Genomic DNA, 19,283 nt, shown 5'->3' with positions numbered 1-19,283 from the left:
ATGATATTCCCAGTAGTATCCCTGGAATGCTGCAACTGGCTGAGCTTTCCAGGTTTATTACTGGGAATGTTTGTGAATTTGAAAAATGGTAAATCTGCTCCTTTTTGGAGGCGTACTTTTAAAAGTGCAGAATTACTACTACTTTTTAAGCATGAGCCTATCGTAGATACAGACCAAATCTGGGCTCCAGCTACAAACAGCTCGTTAATTTCAATAAGTCTGCCTGTACTGTTAGTGCGAGGTTGTTACCTGCAGGTCGCCCACAGGGCTGGACTGGCCGCAGCGGGCACTGTGCGTTCTCCCGGTGGGCCAGAAGGGTGGGGGCTCGTTTTCGAGTGGTGGGGGCTGGTTTTGTTACTGGGGGGCAATTTAGCAGCAGTGCTGCAATATCACCCCCGGTAACGAAAGCAGCAGCAGTGCTAAAGCGGCTGGCCCCAGTGCCAAAGCGGCAGAAGTGCTAAAGCGGCTGGCCGCAGTGCTAAAGCGGCTGGCCGCAGTGCTAAAGTGGCTGGCCACAGTGCTAAAGCGGCAGCAGTGCTAAAGCGGCTGGCCGCAGTGCTAAAGCGGCAGCAGTGCTAAAGCGGCTGGCCGCAGTGCTAAAGCGGCAGCAGTGCTAAAGCGGCTGGCCGCAGTGCTAAAGCGGCAGCAGTGCTAAAGCGGCTGGCCGCAGTGCTAAAGCGGCAGCAGTGCTAAAGCGGCTGGCCGCAGTGCTAAAGCAGCAGCAGTGCTAAAGCGGCTGGCCGCAGTGCTAAAGCGGCAGCAGTGCTAAAGCGGCTGGCCGCAGTGCTAAAGCAGCAGCAGTGCTTCTGGCTAGCTTAGCCCAGGCCGTTCCAGCTGATTTGCCGGGGCTGGTTTGTGTTCCCAGATCGGCACTGGTCTCCCAGTTAGTGCCTGAGTTACTATTAGGGCATAAATGGAAGCGTGCACCTACATGGGGATTTACATTGGACCTAGAATGGGGGACTTAGAGGCTAGACAGTGCTTCCTAGTATTCTTTCGGATGATCTGAATATCTTTTGTAAAGGCTTCAAAGGAATTTCAACAATTGCAGAAGTGTTGGTCTATGCATATATTTCTAGTAGCACTCTTTTATTGCATTTTTAAAAAAAAGGTGATCTTGCACTGCTAGACCCTGAAGAGTGACAGTGTTTTACAACAAATAGTAATATCCTAAGAACATGCACAATGGATGTATATCAGAATATTGTATACAGAAATATCGCCTGACATAAATACCATGTCCTAAATATCGTTTATAACAGTACAGACCTATTGGAGGAGATTTCCTATTATTAAACCCAATGGAGTGTTGTTTTTGTAAACAATATGTAGGACCTGATGTTTGACAACATTCTGATAGTGGTGTACTGGTACCACACCTGCCCAACATCTGCATGTGGTAGAGAAATTAAATAATGTATACAACAGAGAGGCAAGTAAAACCTATATACTGTTGTGATTGGCACCAGCATAACCCTAAGGCATTGAGTAGGCAGTGATTGAACGTGTCTAGCGAGCGAGCAGCAGTACAATACTAAGGTATTTAAGGCATACACATCAGTAGTAAGCAGTAGGGCTTGATTCGTAAATGAAGGAGACATTGAGGTCGATTGAGCGTGCGTGGTGCAAGTGATGGTTTTATACATTGGCGGTCAGCAGCAAGACAACTGTAGCTCCACAAGGAGAAATTTGTGTCTTCATCAGAGTTTGAGATGACCAAATCATGTGATGTTAGGGCAGATTTAGTAGGTGTTCTCTTAGTTTGGGTTTGAAGATTTACAACAAAAAAACAAGTCTTACATCTAGCCAAGTGACAATTTTAAGACAGATCTATTTATAGCAGAAGATGAGCGCATTAGAAGCATTTCGCCTATCGCGGCCTACCGTATACCAGGACAACTGGCATCAGTCAACAGAAGGACCCTTCATGGGCTAGCGCTTTGCTTGTAAGATAGACTCTGCTGGCCTTGTTGCCTTAAATGGCTGGTGCTCAGGCCTTATTGTGCCAGCCTCATTTGCACACTCATCAAAAAATAGTACTGTTGTTTCTGACTATAAATATGTTTAGGCTTGAAATGTTCACCTTTTCTTTTAGAATTGTCAGAATTTTAAATAAGACTCTAATTAGGGCGTTATCAATGTCCACTCTTGATTGAATTAAAAATGCGAGGAGTGCACATGATACTGCGGAAGTGATTCAGTCCTCATTACGAGTTCGGTGGACTTTGCTGCAGAGATACGGAGGAAAGGGAGAATTTAAATCAGCGCCCTAGTTTCTCCACAGCAAATTTTTCTCCTAACCGAGGAGTAGCCGCTCGGATCCAGATTTACCAGTGCTTTACTGGGCAATTTTTCACCATTAAACAAAAATAATTCAGACATTTTCTGCCTGCAGGACAGCTAGTGGAGGGCTCAGATGGGGATAGTTGTGAAGTGTACCCTTGAGACTGTCCAGGGAGAACATTATCTGCTCCCCCCCCATCCTGCTGCAGTAGGCATCGGCTGGCGGTAGCCCCTGCCCTGCAGCAAATCTTACAGACCTGATGTCTTAAGGCTCGGATTTGTCTGGTTATTTCACACAAATTTATCAGTCTTGGGGATATAACCCAACTCGTAATGCCCTATGTGTGTTATTTTCTAATATTATGAGACTTGAGTTTTGCCACCAATTTAGAAAGCTTAGTCCTGTACCCCATCCTCAAAAAGGGTAACACCTGTAATCCAGCAAATTATAATTTTGTTGTCTTAATGAATGCAAATGGAAAGTAGTTTAGAAGAATGTTCGCAGGTTTTTGCTCTCAACAGAGTTAGAAAGTACATATTGTGAAGTGCATCACTGAGTGGATTGCACGCTTTTCCCTTTGATTGCGACTACTGCTGTGAATTCATATATTGGTGCAGGTATGGGACAACATGTACCTTTGGAGACCATACTTTAGAATGTGTTGTCTGAGCTGACATGTCTGTGGTACATGGAACTATCTAGTGGTAGGTATTATTTCTGTGTTCCTGCTTTTGTGCCGTATTTTGTGATAAAAAAATAAATAAATATATAATCAACAAAGGAAGACTGTTGCCTTCCAGATTAAAGCAGTGCATTTTACCATTGATACACCTAATAAACATTGAACGCATGAGTTATTGAACTCTCAGTGGCTGTTGTCGTGTGATGAAGACACTAGGAACCTGCAGGACTTGGTTCGCCCAAGACACTAGACATCCCTTCCTGTCTTAGCAACTGGACAGGAAGTGTGGGGTGGGATGAAGGCATGGGGTATTGGACATAGGGCAATGCAGGGATAGCATGGGTGGAGGTAAGGCGCTCCCACAGTATTAGAAAACATGTAATAGCAAGGGCAAGTATAATAAAGCTTAACTAGTTAATAGCGGTGCTCTTGTGATCTGTTACCCAGCACTGAGGACAATACATCGATTACCCAGAAAAATGATAAATAATGAAGTAAAACGGGTGCATCTTATCGTCCCCGTTATTTTCTCTTTTTTATGTCTGACATGGTGTATACATCTCATCTACTTCCATATCACGTACTCCGAAATGGCTACTAAAGCCATTAAATAAACTCCAGCCGTAGGACAAGGATAACTCACTGCGGATATATCGCTCTATGACTGAAATGATCGTCTACTCGCTGCAGAAACAGATATTACCAATGGTTTATTGAAAATTAGTTTGTTGATATTATACATGATTATCAATACCTTGGAATACGGTATGATGATCAAGTAAATTGGGGCCTGCACGCCATCCCACTGTAGACAGATGTTTGACATCTGCATATGGGCGAAGAAGTTTAAAAACCTACAGTGGTGCAGCTTTATTCAGCAGGTAATAGCTTCCTATAAAATACTCAGATTCTGTTGCATGGGGCACAGCACTTATGGGAGAATTAGACCATATGCTACACATATATATCTCAACATGCTTTGGAAGATCTTTAACCTGAGGCAGTCGCCTCTTCACGCTTTATTAGACTAGAGTTTGGTACATGAGCAGCCTTCACTTTGATAGATCTGCTGTGTATGAGTTACTTTGTCAGGTGCACCATGGCCGAGGAGTCTCTAAAGTTCTTTAATCAGACAAAACTGGAAACGGAATAGCACATCAGCACCAAGATTATTCCTTAAACACCTATCTGAGGCCTTTTCTTTTGACCTTCAACTTTGCTTGATTTGCTTTTACTGCAGGCATCTAAGAAGGTTGCTCCTGGCAAAGGAATTTCTGTCAGACCTAAGTTGGGTAAAAATATAAGGCTTCAACGTCTGTCATGGATTCGTATAAAATACTGGGTAAAGAAACTTGGATGTCATGTTGGACTCTGGGATAAAGATGGTGTGCATACTAAATAATGAAGTTAGACTATTGAGGGTGTTAAGTATCGACGACGAAATAGCGAAAAACAAATATCGACAGGTAAGTATTGGTTTTCTACATTTAACTCCACATATCTGTACCTTCGCAGTACATATATCTCCACGGTGCGTAGATGTGGAGTCAGGAGTCTATACTTCCCTTTATGCACTCACCTTTCGATATTTTGTCCCGCGATAGTGTGTCCCGATATTCTTGTACCACGATATTCTTCATGTCGATATTCAGGTGTACAATCGGTAAGACAGTATTTCGGCACTTTCTGTAGACATCACTCCATTGGTTTCACTGGACGTGGTGGTATCCAGATGGATGTACTGATGCGAGGAGCAGACTTTGCCGCAGCGGCAGGAAGCTTTAGAGCACAGGCCTTGCATTTGCCCATGCTTACTGGTTTTGTGGTACAGATACTTACGCCCCATATTCCTGGCTGCTGGTTGTCGAATGATTCTGTCCGCCATGAATTTATGCTTGTTTGCTGGTGCAAATAAGGATGTTTACTGTGTTGTAACATTCTGAAACGAAACAATGAGTTTATGTGGCTGTTGTAATATGCATGATGTAGTAAATACTATCTTCACTGTTCCTCTCTGGCTAGACAATACTACTATACGTATGACATCATAGAATGCCAGGGTATCTCTCTAGATGATTGTACCTCTCTATTCCCTGTGGTGGCAGTTGGTCACCTGAGGCTGAGCTAACAACAGCGAGCTCCTGGTGGGGTTTCCTATCTATTTACATTATAAAGTAACTTGTCTGTCTAACCTGGAAGGAACTTGAATAAAGGATCTTAACTACTAAGTGGACTTGGCATCATTCATTTATTACAGCTTGGCGACGATTTTTAAAAGGAGGAACCTACGCATGGTAAAGACTACATAAAGGACTTTTCAAGTTAAAGGAAGGAACTCAAAGAATCAAGAATTAACAAGAAAATCTATTTTCAGACAGAAGGTAACGCCCAGCTGACCCCACCAGTGTCCTATCACACCTGGACAGCCTACACCCTGGGCGTGTCTTTTATTTGGTATATACTCGTGATGGTCAACCTGTGGGACATTACCATCAAGTGAGTGAACTGTTTCAGTTGATCTGCAGTGTGTCTGGGCAAGCGTAATTACGTGGAGGAACAGTTTTTTTTTTAATTTAAAGTCGAGGTGTCAATTGGTCCGTGCCTCCAACAACATCGATGAACAGAGAGCTGTTTTACATGATTGCCGTGATGCTGAGAGACTGATTTACTGTGTGCAGTGAAGATCGACACATCCGTTACAGTTCGTCTTCTCAGTCTGCCAAGGTTCACAGGTGACTTTATTTTAGTATCTCGGTCGCTTACCCCGTTACGAGTGCTTCAGCTGTAACCCTGTGTTTCCGTTGGAGAACCTCGTTCTTCTCCAGTCTCTTCGTGCCTCTGTCCGCTGTCCGTGTTGTTCTACCCTCTCCTTCTTTTGTTCTGATGACGTACTGGAATGTACAGAAGGTGTTGGTGAACTCCTTCGTGACGCTTCAGCCCACGGCCAATTACAGCGCTTCTCTTCTTTTCTGACGCGCAAGTTGTTTTCACCAGTCTCCTGGCAGTTTTCATACATGCGTCAGCGCGCAACGCACGAGAAGCCATTTTTGGTTGCCATGACTATACTCCTCAAGTAGAGTAACCGATCCGTGACACATTTCTTTGCGTGAGCATCTAAATAAGTCTGCTTCTTCAGAACTATGTCCACAGCTGTTCTCAATCTCGAAATTTGAATAACTTTTCCACGACGATACACACGTTGGGTTGTTTAAGTCACATTAGCAACAATTACCACTTGTAGCGTTTGCAGTCAATGCACAAGACTCAGCGCGTTTGTATTTCCTTCGGTGATATACACACCTATGTATATTTGGAAATCTCTGCATTCTCTTCATGGTCCTGACCATGACGTTTTATTTAAGAGAAGTGTGGAGCAACGGAGTAGAAGGGACTTTACTCTTGGAATTCTTCACTTTCTTTTTGGCTGATGTAAGTCCACAGCGAATGCAGGGAGCAGAGTACAAAGACCCCGGGTGAGAGATCGCTCACCGGAGCTTATGTTATTAACGTATTTATGTAGCAGTTCTTCACGCATAAAGTGTTTCTTTTACATTTAAATGTGTATCGTCTAACACAGTTTTGTTTTGTTTAGGAGAGTATTTCTAGCATGGTAATATCCTTGTGCTTATTTACAAAGTGTGTCGTAGTATGGTGTAGTGGTAGTCAAAACTGGTTGTGGTGTCTGAGTGGGTAGTCCATTTCCCACGTTTTGGTGTATTCTCTTCTAATGTCAGGACTGGTTTTCTGAAATGTACTCCTTCTAAGGGAAGTAGTTTCTGTCTGGGTAGTCCATGCTCATGTTGTAGGGTGTCTTCTTCTATTTTGTCAGGACTGGTATACGAAAGTACAATGTCCCGTCTAAGTTGGTACTTGTGGGTAGTCCAAATCCCATCGTTTGTCCCAGGGTTATGGTCTTTATTCTAAGCTGTACCCTCTCAAGGGGACGTTAGTGTCTGTGGTTGTTCATTGGTTGTTCAGACATTTTGAAGGGTAGTCAACGCCCATAGTATATTTTATAAGTATTAAGGGCTACTCTATGCCTATGTTCCCAGAGATATTTAGTCTGCTCTGTGGTGTAACCTTTTTCAGGGGAGGTTATGTGTTCTTTTTGGGTAGTCAACGCTCACAGTATGTTTAATAAGTATTAAAGGCTACTCCATGCCTAAATTCCCAGAGATATTCAGTCTACTCTGCGGTGTACCCTTTCCAGGGGAAACTTTGTTTTATGTCATAATTCTGATGTCATAATGCTGAATTTTTGTTCTTTTCTCAAATAATACCTCATGTTAAAGTCATCTTTTATTGTACACTACTACTTTTAGTTATTCTAAAATGTGTACTTCCTTGCTGTTTGAGACATATGAGGTATTGTTGCTGATTATTCCTTTGTTCTGATATTACTCCATAAAGAGAGAGGATGTGTAGTAAATACTATCTTCACTGTTCCTCTCTGGCTAGACAATACTACTATACTTATGACATCATAGAATGCCAGGGTATCTCTCTAGATGATTGTACCTCTCTATTCCCTGTGGTGGCAGTTGGTCACCTGAGGCTGAGCTAACAACAGCGAGCTCCTGGTGGGGTTTCCTATCTATTTACATTATAAAGTAACTTGTCTGTCTAACCTGGAAGGAACTTGAATAAAGGATCTTAACTACTAAGTGGACTTGGCATCATTCATTTATTACACATGAAACAGGAGTTTTTGGATTATGTTTATTTGACCCTGTTCTCTGATTACAGAGATTTATTCATTTATGTAGGTTATTTTAAGTCCGAACTAAGTGGCTATCAAAGTAACTTTACGTTTTACTGAGTGTTTAAGCTATATGTTTTGTGAGAATGCAAATATGTTCTAAAAAGAGGTATATCTGTACTTTTATGTATGGCTCTCACTGAGAGCGTGAGCCTGAATGTCACATTCTAAATGTGACATAATACTGATATGACGTAGCACTGATGCATTACAGATTACCGAGGGAAGGGAAAGCACAGAGAATAGTGGTTGTAGATGATAGGAGCTCACTCACACACACACACACACACACACACAAATATATGTGTGTGTGCGTTTTTAATTTGGGACAGGGTGGAGAGTAGGTTGGCTCATTACTCCTCTTGAAAGCAAAGGCAGATGATTTTGTGGGGCATGCATAATAACATTTATAGATGGGTTAAAAGTGAATTATGGGAATGTTTTTCACCTCAGGGTTCTGAGTGACATCATAGACACTCGTGCTTCGCTCTTGTTGTATTTCATGTCACTCAGATCCACTTGGTAAACAACATCCCCATAATTCATCGTTACCCAGCTATAATTCTACAAATTATATCACATCATGCCCTACATGGGTGAAAATGGAGGTCCTGATCTTCGGTACATTCCCAGAGAGGTGTGTTTGATAGTGAACATCGTTTTGAAAGAAGATATTTTGAGAAGAAGTCTAGATTTACTCAGGTATTTGTTTTTAACCAGACAGTTTCAGTTTTTGTGCGAGCAAGATGGGGACAAGGTCATTCAGTCTTATCACGTTATGTGTGATACAAGCTGTTTTACAAGGGGAGTGAGGTTCCAGTGTAAGCCGCTTTGGAAAGGGAAACTTTTTGTTGAATTTCTGCAAGGTGGGGGTGCCTTTGGAGTGATTTAGGTGGGATCCATGTAGTCTGCTTATTGAATTCTTGCTGCACTCTGTGCGAGGTATCACCAGTGCACAGGGGCTTTGAAGTCACTTTGGATTTAAGGTTCTCATGTGTGAAAGCCCAGTGGTTTGGAGCTCTGTATATTCAATACAAAAACATTAAATTATTCTTATCAAATATTCATAGAGCACATAAACAGATGCGACTCCATACCTAACTTTTTTTTTATTATTTTTTTTTTAAATGAAGCTGTGGGTGGACATAAGGGTTGTACATAGTATGCTTGTGGTTTGTCGCCTGCTACACGAGGAACATTTAAAAAATATTCTGTTTCTTGTAAAAAACAAAGTTGATCAATCACCGTCCTGGTGTGTGCATTATCAATTTACCTTCTTAAAGGGTTCACTTTAAAAATGTAGGGTTGCAGCTGCTGCTGGCCTCCAGCCTTTGGCGAGTACAGTGCACGCATTTTTGAAACCCCAGAAAGAATATTTTGTTGTTTGAGGGTGTGCATTACCCCCAGCAACAAAAACATTTTTTGCCATTTTTTCGCTTATATAAGCACCCTGTGACGATTTGTAATTGCTTCACAAGGTGTCAAGAAGGCACTAGCATCCTTGCACTTCACTGAGCCCCATGTCAGCAAATATCTTGTTACAGGTGTTGTTACAGGGATAAAGGTCGCACAAGGGGGATATGTTTGTGGTCTCTTCAGCGGTTTGTGGGCCAGGCGTGGCACTTCCACTGGCAATTTAGTGAATCACGATCTAGGCACTGTTGATTAAAAAAATAAACAATGTGTGTGCATCTGTGTGTGCACGTGCATGGCCAAAGATTTTTTCTTAGGAGTTTGCCTCTGTCGTTGCCGAATGTTGAGTTTGCCGAACACGAAGGCTAAGTTGACTTGATTCCACCTCATGCATCTTTCTTCAATCAACCTACACTTCCTGTCTCTTTTAGGATCTGTTTAATTCCTGCTGTCACCCTTTGTCATTGGTTTTGCCACCCCATCCTCCACCTTTCTGCCTTTTCTGTCTTTCTCTCTATTGCTCTTGGTCAGAGTCTCATGGTGAAAAGTCTATCGGCCAGATTTATCAAAGTAAAATCGGCTCGCAAAGGGCCAGATTCTGAGAATCCGGCCCTTTGCGAGCGCTATTTTTGCACTTGGGATTCATCATCCCAAATGCAAAAATCGCAATTACAGAACTCGCTAAATTGCGAAGAATCGCATTTAAGGAATCTCAATTAGAGATTCCTTAAATGCTATTCATGAACCTTTTAAAAATTGCGAATTCGCAATATGGGGCCGCTATTTACCGTGAAGTGTAACTTCGTGGTAAATAGCGAAAACTTAGAAAAATGCACTTTAGTGCATTTTTCTAAGTTGTATGATACACACACACATGTCCTTTTGACATGTGTGTGCGCAACACCTGTGTACATTTGTATTTCAGGGGTGCTACAGGGTGTCCTTTGGACACCCTGGCACCCTTGAAATCCCTTCCTTATTTGCGTTTAGCTAATTGCTAATCACAAATAAGGAATGACTCCCCATTCATTCCTATGGGCCTTGAGGCCCATAGGAATGAATGGGAAAGCCATTCCTTATTTGCGATTAGCAATTAGCTAATCGCAGATAAGGAGGCAGTAGAAATCGCAAAATTAATTGCGATTTCTACATGCATCCCGTTTTGCGAGTCTTTAATAGCGATTCCTTAATAATCGCTATTAAGGAATCGCAAATCGGGACATTGATGAATCTGGGGGTTGGTCTCCAAAAATGAGTTCATGCGCCGACTATTTGCAGCTGAAGGCACACATTTAGCATTGACTCTGTAGCTTCTTACAGATTGATCTGTGCTCTATCAAATGCATAAAATATAGTGTACATAGAGAGGTCTATTAGATCTGCTAATGTCAATGTAATCACTTTCCTGCCTGAATCATAACATCAAAACATGTTTTTATTTTTTTCCTTATATGCTTTTCTCCATTTCCTAGGTTTGGTATGACTTTCGAAGCTTTCAAAAGTTTGAAGGTGCTTCAGCTCGAAAGATTTCAGTCACTTTGGAGAATGTAAGTATTTACCTGGAAATATTTGTTGCAAGTAATGTAGAAAATATTGCATTAAGTGTATTTCAGTAGGTTCCTTTGGGGGTTACTTTACATGGTTTCATTCATTATGATACAGCTGCTAAAGGAGACAGCAACGATTATTAGTTTCCTTATAGATCGATGTATTTGAACAATGCTGCACTTACAGTTTCACTGGTGCAAGCTCAGCAGTGTTCCTGGATTTATTTTTAACGTTTTCTTGACTCTGCAGGATATGTTGCTTCACATATTTTGCCTTGTCTGCCTTCTTGAATAGGTTTCATCCAGAAAATATTTTCCTTGCATCAAATTTGGTTTATTAAATAAATGTTTTAATAAGTAGACATCTAAGACATTTGATTCGCGAGTGCAAATGGCTGGATGTTCTAGTAAAAAGTATTCACAGGAGGTGAACTTGTAATCATAAATCCTTTTACTACTGCAGAATATCACACCACAATCGCACATTATTTTGCCAGACTAAGCCTTATGCAATGTGTGGGGTTGTGTGTTCAAGTCATGTTCAGCCTTGAAGTATGTGATTAACTAGAAATGTCAGTTTGTGATCATTCACAAATTTCTGCTAAACGTTCTTGTGATGTAGAAAAAGGGAAAGGGGTTTCATCACATTGGCAAATACATTCCCTGTGGAGAAACAAAGGAAAATAAAAATATATTTGAAAAAATGGTAATGGAATGCGTTATGTGTGAGTCAAGGCATTCTGATGGATACATCTGCCGGCGGATTCCTCACCTTATGAATTTCCCCTGCGCCAGCATTCCGCTGAATTTTTTCCCTAGCTCTCTACGCCAACGAGGACGTCACAATGCCATAGCTCCACTCGCGACTCCGCATGATGTCACCGGAGCCATAAGAGAGCCTGTCTGCGTGATGACGTCAGTTCCCTTTTTTCCGCGCAGTCGACGGGTAACGTTTTTCTGGCTCTCTCCATATTGGTCGAGTTACTTTGTTGTTCGTCAATCTTTAACTGTTGCTGTTGGGATGTCGTCTTCGAGGAAGTCCGGATTCAATCCCTGTAGTGAGTGTGGAGGTCACATGTTCATCATTGACCCCCATGAAGATTGTTTATGGTGTTTGTCGTCTGATCAGGACGTGGAGGACTGTTCCAGTTGCAGGAAGATGAACCCAAAGGCTCTTAAAGAACGGGATGCCAAATTGTTTATGGCTAAGGCGAAGAAGGAAGGAAGAGGCCCTAAAAGAGCAAAGTCGAAGTCGTCTGCTCGCATTAGTCGAAGTCGAGGAAACACAAGAAAAAGAGGAGACATGGATCTCGGCGCCGTTCATTGAAGGGTAAGGCTTCGAGGTCGCCTTTGCCAGCCCCTCGACATCATCAGCAACAACTTGGGTCTCCTTCGCCTTCACCTTCTACTCGAGTGACTCTGGAGAGATTTTCCTTCTTCAAAAGGCACGCCAGCACAGTCTCCGGCGTCGAGGGGTTCGCCGGATTTGGAGGTGTTACCCGTCCAGTTTGATCCTTCTCCTGCTTCTCTTGTGCACGAGGTTGATCCTGTGGCTCCGGTGGATCCAGCTGTTCTGGCGCTGGATGCTCCTCGTTTGGAAACTGGATCGAATCCATTTCCACAATTTCCTACTCCAGGTTCAGATCCAATGCATTTGTTTTTTTTTTGCTTTTGTGTTCAGGCCCATACAGGCCACATTTATTTATCTGAAACACAGCGTTAAGCCTACAACCTCTTGTAGAGGCCGGCCGCGTTTGCAATAGTTCTTATGCTTGCGGAGCAACTGGAGCCGGCTCAGAGCCTTAACACAGCGCCGTGCCTACAACTCTCTCAGGAGAGCCGGCCGCGAGGCTTATGGAGGAGTAGACAGAGCTCATCACACGCGGGCATACGCCCACTAGTCATAGGAGGTATATAGCGGGCAACGAGCCCAACCATAGTAAACAGCCCAACAGGGCACAACTGTCTCCAAGCGAGACGAAGGCCAGAGCGGCAAGTAGGAGGAAAGAAAGTATAGAGAGCAAGAGAATCTGAGGTCAGAGAGTAGAGAGAGGGGAAGGGATAGTGGCTGTGGGTGGCGTGTCTGGGGGCAAGGTGGGGGGGGGCTTGCTCTGCAGCGCGGGACACCGTAGCGTGTCTAACACTCAAGGACACAGCTTGGTAGGGTCCGCAGGTACAATGGCGTCCTCAAAGAGGCGTAGCGTGCGGAGTCTAGGGGGCATGTGTCGTGCATGTTGTATCGAACAGAGGTATCGCACTAGGGGTTTCCAAACTGCTGTAAAGCGTGTGTCTCTCAGCTGCAGCCTAGCCGTGAGCAGTTCCAGCGCGAGTACCTGCCAAAGGCGTACAAACCAGGATGCTATGGGCGGCGCTTCAGTGCGTTTCCAATATAAGGCTATGAGCTGCTTAGCCGCACCTAGCATGTGGAGTGCAAGTACCCAGTCGCTGCGGGTAAGTGCCTTGAGTGTGCTAGGGAAAATGCCGAGTAGTATTGTGGACACTTCTTCAGGTATGGGGAACCCCAGCACCCCTCTGATATGGCTAAGTACCTCCTTCCAAAAGATTGTCAAGGTTGGACACGCCCACCATATATGCACAAAGTCACCAGTCGCAGAGCTACATCTCCAGCACATCGGCGAGGTTTTAGGGAACATTTTACTAAGGCGCAGCGGAGTGTAGTACCACTGGGTGAGCAATTTATAGGCATTTTCCTGCTGCGGGACGCTGCGGTAGATTTTGGGGATATCGCGCCACAGCCTGCTCCACTGGGAGGGCTCGATGTCCGCTCCCGCCGTCAGTTGCCATTGCTTCTGATACGGGTGTGCGGGGGTTGACTTAGGGTGCTGCAGTATGTGGTATATTTGCGAGATTAGTCTCTTCAGCCCCCCGAGAGAGCGCGCCAGCTTTTCGAAGGGTGTGAAAGCCCTGGTGGCCGCCTGATATACTTCATCACCCGCGGTCCAATGACGTAGCTGGGTGTGCTGAAAACCAGCCGACGGGGGGAGTCTGAACTCTTCCCTGCAGTCCTCCCAGGTCTTGGGCAGGCCCCCGAGGAAAAGGTCCCCAATGACTCTGCATTCTCCATGCGTCCACTCTTCAAACGCACGCGTTTTGTGGGCCGGAGGGAATTGCGAGTGACCCACTATCGGCGTGTGCGGGGATGGGAACGTTGTGAGACCTCTGGGCACGGCAATCTTGTCCCATATATCCAGGACCGTTTTTGTAGGGACTGCTATGTAGGCGCTCCTGGAGCGCGCCGCCCGCGGAAGCCACGGCAGGTCCCATATAGTGCGTCCTGTGACCGCCCGGTCCATGTGAAACCAGTGCTTGTCACTTGCACGAGCACCCCACTCTACTACGAAGCGCAGGTGTGCTGCCCAGTAGTAGTGAACCAAGTTGGGGCATGCCAGGCCGCCCCTGTCCCTCGGTTCCATAAGGATTTTCTGCGAGAACCGGGGGCGTTTCCCGCCCCAGATGAAGGAAGTGATCTCTCGCTGAAGGCTCCGGATGCAGTGAAGCGGGATCGGGGTGGGCAGACACTGAAAAACGTACAAAATTTTGGGCAGAATCGACATTTTGACCGCGTTTAGGCGCCCCAGCCAGGAAATCATCAGAGGCCTCCACCTCCGGAGGTCCTCCAGAACCGCTTTGCGACACTCCGTCCAGTTTACCGAAGACCAGGAATCCAGATAGGGGGTCAGCGTGAGGCCCAGGTATTTAATTTGGCCCTCCGCCCATTGGTAGGGCACCGCCGCCTTCAGCGGTTGAAGCTCGTCAGCGGGTATAGTGAGGTTGAGCGCCCAGGACTTGTCGTGGTTTATTTTGAGGCCTGATGCCTGTTCATATAAACACAGTACCTCGTGAAGCGCGGGCAAGGATTCACTGGGGTGTGTGAGAGTGAGGATCAAGTCGTCGGCAAATAGCGCCACTTTGTTGTCCCTCCCCCCGTGGGCTATTCCATGTATTCTGTGGTCGCGTCGTATCAGTGCCGCCAGTGGTTCCACCGCGAGGGCGAACAAGAGCGGCGAGAGCGGGCATCCCTGCCTCGTGCCCCTATATATCTGCAGCGGCAGTGTTAGTTGGCCGTTCACTCTGACCCTGGCTTGCGGCCCAAGGTACGGGGCCATAATGCTAGTTATCATTCTAGGACCTAGACCGAGCCTCCAGAGCACCGCTCTCAAGAAGGTCCAGTCCACCCGGTCGAAGGCCTTCTCCGCGTCAAGCGAGAGAAGGCAAGCCGGAATGTCCCAGTGTCGTGTCTTGCCCACCAGGTGTGCCAGTCGGCGTACATTGTCCGCCCCTTGTCGGTCCCTAATGAAACCCACCTGGTCCGGGTCCACAAGCCCTGGCATGTAGGGGTCTAATCGCTTGGCCAAGATCTTGGTATAGATCTTCAGATCCGTATTTAAGAGGGCGATAGGTCTGTAGGAGGCACAGAGCGCAGGATCCTTTCCGGGTTTCGGGATCAATGCAATCTCCGCCATTCCCATGTCGGAGGACGGGCCGGACGTATCAGAGAAGGAGTGGTAAAGCATGAGCAGATAGGGACGGAGCTGGGTTAGGAACATTTGATAAAAGATCAGCGGGAGGCCATCCGGGCCTGGGGTTTTCCCGGAGGGGAGTTCCTTAATGGCCGCCGAAATCTCCTCTTCCAATATGGGTTCCTCCAGTTCCGCAGCACAAGCCGGCGGTAACGGAGTCCCCTCGTAATCATCAAGGACCGCCGCTCGCGCCTCCTGCGATGTGGGTGCCCCCGCGTACAGTGAGGTGTAGTAAGCCACGAAGGTGTCCTGTTTTGCCTTCTCCGTGACGGCCGTGGAGCCATCCTGACAGTGGAGTTTAGCGATATGGGCTCTGGCTGTTCTCGCTCTCAGCCGTCCGGCCAACACATGCCCCACCTTGTCTCCACCCTCGTAGTACTTTTGTTTCAACGCTAATAAGGAGAACTCTGCCTTGTTAGTGCGTAGGAGACGCAATTGTCCCCTGAGGTTAGCTAGCTCCCTTCTGGACGCTAGGGAAGATCCAGTCCTGTCCCGTGTCTCCGCCTGTTTGATTTCGCCCGTAAGCTGAGACTCCAGCTTGAGGGTCTCCCGTCGTCTAGCGATCGCTAGGGACGTGATGTGCCCCCGTATGGTGGCCTTAAAGGCGTCCCATACTACCGGGAGGGGTGTCTCAGGCAGATCATTGACGGTGAAGTACGAGTCTATGGCTTCGCGGATGCTATTCACATCGTCCGGATCCCGGAGGACACCCGGTGGAAGGGTCCAGCGTCGCTCCCGAGGGCCGCACGCCAGGGGGTCCTGCAACGTAAGTTCCACATGTGCGTGGTCCGACAGTGAGATATCCGAAATGGCAGCTTGCAGCGTGTCCCGAGCAAGGTCTAGGGAGGTGAAAATGTAGTCAATGCGCGAGTATGTCCGGTGTGAGTGGGAGTAAAAAGTATAGTCTCGGACCTCCGGGTTGTGGTAGCGCCACGCGTCGACCAGTCCCAAGTCCGCTAGCTGTGACCTGAGCGCAGAGGACATTGCTCCCGCGCCGCCACCCGCGCTGTCCCCGCGATCTATATCTGGGTCCCACACTAGGTTGAAGTCGCCACCCAGGATTGTACGCGGTTCGTCAGACTTGAAGTGGGTCCTCAGGAGTGACTGGAGATATTTGTCCTGCGACTGGTTGGGTGCGTATACATTACCCAGGGTGTATTGTAACCCCCCCATCAGCACCGCAGCCCGGATGAAGCGCCCATCACTGCTCTTGTATGGTTTAGTGGGCCCCTGCCTACAGCCCGCTCTACACAGGATCGCCACCCCTGCCGTCTTGGTGTCAGCCGATGCCCAGAACTGTGTGGGGTATCTAGGGTGTGCCATGCGCTTAGTGTCCCCCCATAGGAGATGCGTCTCCTGCAAAAATATAATGTCTGGGGAGTGATGGAGAAGGTAGCGCCATACCTGGTTCCTCTTGTTGGGGGAGTTCAGCCCCTTGAAATTGAGCGATAGGATCTTTAGGGGCCTGGGTACATTCACCGCCATAACACTAGGGGGGATACAGCTGCCTTATCACCCAGCACCCTCCACCCCGCATGAGTGGGAAGAATCACCCCCCTCCGCCACCACTGCTGCAGCTCCAGATATGCATCTGCAAGGGTCTCGGGACTGCCACCCCACCCAAGGGCAGAAGAGGGGACAGCATAGGGACAGTTCAGAAGGAAAGTAGGATAAGTAGGCAGAGTAGGAAAACAAAGAGAACAGAAAGAGATAGGTATCACGACGGACCAACAGGGCCCTAGCACAATGTCCCATGTTCCGGACATCCTCTACCCGAAGGTTTGGACGATCTCAGGAATGTCACTTCCTACGGGACAGAGTGGGGGGGGGTTCCGTTGAAAGTGAAGGTCCCGGTAGCCACGGAGCCCGTCTGCCCCGCTGCCTCAGGGCGGGTTCAGGGGAAGTGGGTCCAGTGTAGCTCAAAAACGGGGAAGGTTGAATAACTTTTACAGGAGTACCTGGATCCAGCGACGGGGGCAAAGTCCTGCAGCAAAGGTCCGCCATGGCGTATTCTCTCGGTCACCCCAAGGGGCCCAACCGCTGGCCATGGCCTCGACAGCCCCTCCGAGCCGCCTCCATTGTTCAGTTGACCCCCTGTAGAGATTCGGCAGGGTGTAGGGCCAAGCATGCGCTTCCCCCTTGTCGCCGGGGTGTGGGAGCACGCGCAAGCCGCAGGAATGCAGGTGGTGCCAGAATGCCCATCAGTGAGCGTGGGGACGCAGAAGTCCCCATTCCCGCACAGGTGGTTGCAGTGGCAGTTCCCACGGCGATCGGTGGTCATCTAGACGTGGAGACTGGCCCATCAGGGGTCACGGTGTACGAGGTTTTGCGGGGTGCTCCTCGCGGTCGCTCTCAAGGGAGCGAATGTGGTCAATGATGTCTTGCTTGACCTGGGATGTGGAGAGGTCGTCCTTCGGGGTCGTCCGGCGACGCCGGGTCACTGTGGTCCAATCCGGTCGAGCCGGGGGTCTCTCCTGTTGCTTGGGGTGAGGTGGGCTATGTTCGGGGGATTCCGAGAGCCCAATCAGTTGCGCCGCCTCATTGTAGGAGCGGAGTGTCCTGCGCTTGTCACCCCAGCGAAAGATCAGGGCGAAGGGGTGTCCCCACTGATAGGGGATGTCGAGAGCCCGTAGTTTTTCTGTCACAGGACGGAAGACCCTCCTTCTATGTAGCGTGTTAGGTGCCAGATCTTGGTAGATTTGGATCTTATGCCCTCCGAATTGCAGGTCCTGGTTGTCCCTTGCCGCTTTCATTATAGCCTCCTTCTCCGTGAAATAGTGTACTCGGGTAATTATATCTGGGAGAAGGCCCGTCCTGCCTCCCGCGCTGAAGACTCGATGTGCGCGGTCCAGAATTGGCAGGGAGGCCCCCTCCCCGCCTCGCACCTCGTGTAGGAGCTGAGCAGTGTAGGCCAGGATGTCAGTCCCTTCCTTTCCGAGTGGTACGCCACGGATTCGGAGGTTGTTGCGGCGCCCCCTATTCTCAAGGTCCTCCTGCTTGACCTGGAGCTCGATGTTCTGCTCCTCTAGAGCCGCCACCCTCTGCCACAACTGCTCGACATCTTCAGTGCGTGTGTCGACAATTTTTTCAAGTCCATCGACCCTGTCTCCCAGTTCTGTGACTTCTTTGCGCATTTCCTTGACGCAGGTGTGCACCTCCGCCCGCAGGGATCCTATCTCGGATTTTAAGTCTGCCATAAAGGAGGACATGAAGGCCTGGGTCACCGGGGGAGAGTCGGCGACAGGTGGCGGCGTGTCTTCGGTTGGGGCCGACGCCCCCGCTTTGCCCCACATGGCCACTACCGACGTGCCCTTAGATGCCGTCGCCGGGTCCGCCTTGCCCCCTCCTCTGCCTCGGGTCATCGTCCACCCGGAGCGCAGTGTCCCTCGTCGCGGGTGCAGGTCCTCGATAGCGTCGCCGGGGTGTGGAGATAGTGCAGAGCGCCACCAGACCTTCACTCCCCACGCAAGCACTCCCCGGTGTGCAAGCTCGCTCTGTCCGCAAGTCAGGGTGCAGGCCCGGGTCCTCTCGTCGCCACCAGCATGCCTCACAGGTCAGCCCCCCCCTCGGGCTCCGGGTGGCACTCCTTCCGTCCCTCGGGGGATGGCGACGCCTGCGGGGAGTAGCTCTGATCACCCCGGGGCCCACAGGCAGCGCGGGGGTACTCACTGGTATGTCGCAGCCCTGGTCCCTCGCTCCAGTCCGGTCGGGCCGGCCCCGGGGGCACAGATGTCTGTGGTCGCAGCGGCCGGAGGGGCAGGATGCCAAGCAGTGCCCAGTCCAGGAGCCTCACAGCAAAGTAAATGTACCTCTTGCAATGAGTTATCAGCCTCAGGTCGGCAGGCGGCGTGAGTAGTGTCCCCCGCCGCAGTCCAGCAGCGCCGGGCAGCAGTCCCCCGTCCCCCGTCACCCTCAGTCAGGTCGCCAGGGCAGGTCCGAAGGGCTCCCCTCCTCGCGCAGGGTGGGCCAGAGGGGCGTCTCGCTGGGTTAGAGGCGCTAGATGCAGCGCTGCAGATCACCGCGGGCCTCGGGAACCGCCGCCATCTTAGGGTCAGGC

At 48.3% G+C, this 19,283-nt stretch overlaps 1 protein-coding gene across 4 annotated transcripts in view; it reads left to right on the top strand.

Annotated features, from left to right (window-relative positions):
- GANC (glucosidase alpha, neutral C) overlaps positions 1 to 19,283 on the top strand; it is a 360,817-nt gene that overhangs the window by 214,838 nt on the left and 126,696 nt on the right. For all 4 annotated transcript variants that reach the window (XR_013600863.1, XM_078659630.1, XM_078659632.1 and 1 more), the window contains one exon: positions 10,611 to 10,685. Coding sequence is in view for 3 of the 4 variants with exons in the window: in XM_078659630.1 (XP_078515756.1) it covers positions 10,611 to 10,685 (75 nt within the window). In the remaining variant the exon portion in view is untranslated. The remainder of the gene's footprint in view (positions 1 to 10,610; positions 10,686 to 19,283) is intronic.

This window comes from Lissotriton helveticus, chromosome 9, assembly GCF_964261635.1.
Source record: "Lissotriton helveticus chromosome 9, aLisHel1.1, whole genome shotgun sequence".
Taxonomy (NCBI): domain Eukaryota; kingdom Metazoa; phylum Chordata; class Amphibia; order Caudata; family Salamandridae; genus Lissotriton; species Lissotriton helveticus.
The sequence above is the reverse complement of the archived record's forward strand: the minus strand, read 5'-3'. Positions and strand labels throughout refer to the sequence as shown.